Source organism: Sinocyclocheilus rhinocerous, unplaced genomic scaffold (assembly GCF_001515625.1).
Source record: "Sinocyclocheilus rhinocerous isolate Xijiao unplaced genomic scaffold, SAMN03320098_v1.1 scaffold3907, whole genome shotgun sequence".
Classification (NCBI taxonomy): Eukaryota; Metazoa; Chordata; class Actinopteri; order Cypriniformes; family Cyprinidae; genus Sinocyclocheilus; species Sinocyclocheilus rhinocerous.
Genome location: NW_015627981.1, coordinates 50378 through 55194, shown reverse-complemented (window position 1 = coordinate 55194; position 4817 = coordinate 50378). Strand labels below are relative to the sequence as shown.

Here is a 4817-nt window from a genome sequence, read left to right as displayed (position 1 = left end):
ACACACACACACACACAGACTCACTCTCTCACACACACACACACAGACACACACACACACACTCAGACACACAGACACACACACACACTCAGACAGACACACAGACACACACACTCACAGAGAGAGACACACTCACTCACAGACTCACACACACACACACTCACCAGAAATGAAATGCGGTGTCGTAGCACCTGCTAATGATAATGTTCCACTGACCCACAATACACTGTAAAGGCAGAGAAATATGACACTTAAAAGTTCAAGTCTATCATCATCACACCTGCTCATCCTTGAACAACGCTGAAAACACTCGCTCAGCTCACAGATGACAGTGAATAATGGGAATAAAGCACTCATTCTGTAAAGAACGGATGCTCCAAAGCATTCAGCGCAGAGATTCGTTTCAACGGGTCGAACGTCAGCATTTCCTGTTGAGACAGAAGAAAATAAGAGTCAACAAAACGCTACTCATTTAGTTACTGTGTGCAGCAACCCGTCAAACAAACATTCAAATTAGTGTTATTCAGTATCACTATTATATATACTACTATAGTTTTTATTATAGTTTTTTAATATTATATTTTTATATGTTCATCTTAATTTTAAAGTTTTAGTAATTTTGGTGTTTTTATTATTTTTAGTCGTTTTAGTATTTCAAATGAAAGAAAATTAGAAATTATGTCTTTACAACCAGCTGGAATAATTACATACATTCTTTTATTTCAGTTAATTTATTTTAAGTAACGAAAACAGTTTTCAACGATATTAACCCAGATTCAAAGGAGATTTTGAAGTGAGAATCTGAGAAAGTAATGTTGATCACACACACACTGACTGTTGTTTTGTTGCTTTACTCTGGTAAAACTGTAGCTGTATGTGGAGTGACACTGAATGTAAACGCACCAGTAAGAGCTCCGCCCCCTTCTCGCTGATCTCAGGAAGGCAGTCTGTGATTGGCTGAGGGGCTTGAGGGCTGAAGTTCTGCCGGGACAGAGTGACATCAGTGGGCCACTCGTCTTCAGCCGGCAGGCCGATCACTCTGTCAATCACATGTGGATTTAATAAAGCAATGAAATACTGTCTCTGTGTCAATGAACCTTGTGTTGAGTCTGACAGCCATTACTGCTGACGCTCACGTAATGAGAGATGTTTGCTAATGATGATAGCCTCTCTAACATGAGCGTGTGTGTTTACATACGCAAAAATCTTGCTCAGCTGGTCCACCTCTGAATCTCCACAGAAGAGAGGTCTGAAAGATGAGACGTCACATTACAAATCATTAATGACCAGTCAGTGAATGCACTAATCAACAGACCTGATGGGAAAATCGGGATTAGAAAGCCAGCCGTTAATCAATGCTTTATCAAAGCTTTCACAAGAATGCTTGCAGATTTAAATTCTGAGTGGATGAGCCACATTCAAAGCGGCTGAGAAATATGCAATACACTGCTGTGTAATATATAACCTGGCTCTCTGATTAATGAAATCGCTCTGATAAATGTAAATGCATCGGCATATGTCCATAAATAATGTATTTCAGATTCTTTTACTTCATTAAACAGGCTAACTGCAAGTTTTAAATACTCAAAGACATGTTTTATTTAATATCTGTGAGCCTGCAGCACAAAAGCAGTGTTAAGTCGCTGGGGTATATTTGTAGCAATAGCCAACGATACATTGTATGGGTCAAAATTATACATTTTTCTTTTATGCCAAAAATCATTAGGATATTAAGTAAAGATCATGTTCCATGAAGATATTTTGTTAATTTCCTACCGTAAATATATCAGAACTTAATTTTTGATTAGTAATATGCATTGCTAAGAACTTCATTTGGACAACTTTAAAGATGATTTTCTCAATATTTAGATTTTTTTTGCACCCTCAGATTCCAGATTTTCAAATAGTTGGATCTCAGCCAAATATTGTCCGATCCTAACAAACCATACATCAATGAAAAGAGTGACAGCTTTTAATGATTTTTAAGGGAGTTTGTAAATGTGATACTGATTTAATACAAAGCAGTTCAATAAATAAGAAGTTAATATTAATTGGCTTACATTTTAGACACAACAGTTCCTGTATTTGCTCTAATTCATCAATGAAAATAGTTTCAAACAAAGCCACAGCTGAACTGTTTTGAGTCTCTGAGCAACACAATAGTGTTTCGTTACTGAATCAATCAGCCGTTTGAACGAATCGCTTGAATGAATGACTCAGTGACTCACTCATGCAGTGAATTTAGCTTTATATTGAAAGTGTATTTTCCCTTTTTCCCTAAATCATTTCAAATATTAGTATTCAATGTTTTGTTTTGTAACTGCTTTCATGTCCTGCATTAAACAGTCTGTGAGAAAGCATCTAAATGCCACTTCAGACACAGATTCTGTTCCTTTGCACTGCAAACACAGATTGTGTTGATACTGATTTCATTTGATTGCTAACAGCCCTGTAGCATCTTACTATTTGAATTGAATTTATTGATTAAATGTACGAATTTGACTAAAAAGATGACGCATACATTTAATTAAGTTAGAGAAAATTGGTCTTGTGAAGGTAAAAATGCCCATAAAAGGTCAAAATCTATTTAAACTTATTGGAAAAGTTCATTTCTGTTGCTGCTGCAAACTATCCACCGCACAGAATATAAAGAATATATGAAGAAGCTTTGGTAGTCAGATGTCCACGGCAGTCATAAACCTGCCAAAATACCAGCACAGTAACACACTCAGAGAAATATCATCTGATTATCATTATCGACAAAACTCTACAAAATATCAAGATATCATATTTTGTTATCTGTGTGTGTGTGTGTGTCTGTCTGTGTTTGTGTGAGTCTGTTTGTGTCTGTCTGTCTGTCTGTGTGTGTGTGTGTGTGTGTGTGTGTGCATGTTTATGTGGTTTATGAGGACACAAATTTGTGTAATGACATGGGTATGACACAGGTATTACAATGTGAAGGTGATTTATGAGGACTTAATTTAATACCGGACCAGTAATTTAAAAGGCTTACAAAACATACTAAATGGTGTTTATTTTTGAAAATCTAAAAATGCAGAAAGTCTCCTGTGAGGGGTAGGTTTAGGGGTAGGGTTGGTGTAGGGCAATAGAATATACGGTCTGTACAGTAGAAAAACCATTACGCCTATGGAGAGTCCCAGTAAACCACATATACCAACATGTGTGTCTGTGTGTGTGAGTCTGTGTGTGTCTGTGTGTGAGTGAGTGAGTGAGTGAGTGAGTGAGTGTGTCTGTGTCTGTTCTGTACCTGACGATGTTGGGATGGTCGAACTGCTCGAGTCGTTTGAGCAGTGCCACCTCTCGCACCGTGGACAGAGGAAGGCCGTCCTGATTGGTCTGCACTCTCACACTCTTCAGAGCCACAAACTGCCCGCTGTCTCTATCTCGAGCCTTGTACACCGTCCCGTAAGCGCCACCGCCGATCTCCGCCACCGGCTCGTACTGCGCCGCGCTCTCCTGCGCCATGACCTGCAGCAAACCACACGCCATGACACGGCTCTCTGTGACCGCTGAAGGACACCAAACTGTGTGACTTAGGGTTTGTTTTTTAAACTCTAGTCTGGGGAACCCTAAAAACACTGTTTTGAAAATGTCTGTACTTCTATTGAGAGAAATATATAGTGTTCACTTAATAGAAAACGTTTAAACATTTTACAGTATAAATGGGGGTTTGGAGAGTTTAGAATGAGAATACAGATCTGCCACTGTATTTCAGGAAGGGCATCAGTGGCTTTAAAAAGTTTGGGAACTCACTGTATAACTGACCATTGTCCCAGACGGCTGCTTGGATACTTGTTGGACTGTGCAAAAAACATGCATTTACCATGGTGTTTTATATTAGTGAACACTGTACCCTGGTAGAGTACAGCTGATGTGGGTTTGGCCTGTAACAGTCCCACTCTCGCAGGATGAGAGACGCCACATCCGCCGACTCTTCAGAACACGACATCAAACGAAGCGACATTACGAGTGATACACACACACACACACACACACACACACACTCACCACGTTTCTTCTGCTCGCGTGTAGCGCTAGTTAAACTAGTTTAGAAGAGTACAGCGCGCGTCTCATCTCTTACTCCGTCTGCCGCGCTTCAGAGGTGTCCTGCTGGCTTCTGTAGTGTGTGTTGTTGCGCTCAGCTGATATTTGATGAGTTTATTTCATGAAAGAGTGTGTGTGTGAAACTCTGGCCTGTTCTCAGTCTGTCTCCATTCACTTCCTGTCTGATCTCAGGGCGGAGCGACACGATCCGACCTCCAATCACCTCACCTCTATAACTTTAACTATTCACACAATAATAACAGACTTTATCATTAAACTGCTTATTCACATTTTAAATGTAAAACTCTTTGGTAATAGGCACATTAAGCTAGTATTTTGTTTCTCTACCCTGCATGTATGTAATATTTTTGTACTTTATTTTATCTTGGCTTGGCATTAAAATGTATAACTAATGTAATGTGTGTGTGTATATTGTAATGTAAATTATTACATTAAAATGAGTCATAAAATTAGTGAAACTCTTATAAATTTTAAGAGTAAGGAGTTTAAGAATTAAATCTACTAAATGTCATGTCATTACAAATCTAAAAGATTTTTGTGTTTCTTGTAAACACAAATTAAAATATTTTAAATTAAACCTGTCCCCCTGTTGAAAGTCCATGTAACCAAAGCTATGGCACTTCAAAAAGTTCATAAAGACATAGTAGCTAATAGAATTCAGAATCAAATGTTTAATCCAAGAATTAATGTAAGTTTTTATTCCCATATAATGCTGATCAATGCACATACAT

At 38.3% G+C, this 4817-nt stretch overlaps 1 protein-coding gene across 1 annotated transcript; it reads right to left on the bottom strand.

The window, feature by feature from the left end:
• Nucleotides 1-102: 102 nt before the first annotated feature.
• LOC107737134 (cyclin-dependent kinase 4-like) lies at nt 103-4019 on the bottom strand. Its single transcript, XM_016548571.1, has 5 exons — nt 3775-4019; nt 3180-3489; nt 1199-1259; nt 904-1039; nt 103-428 (listed from the first exon to the last, which is right to left on the bottom strand). Exons 1-5 carry the CDS (start codon nt 3838-3840, stop codon nt 354-356), a joined length of 648 nt encoding a protein of 215 aa, XP_016404057.1. The 5' UTR covers nt 3841-4019; the 3' UTR covers nt 103-353.
• Between the last annotated feature and the right edge of the window lie 798 nt (nt 4020-4817).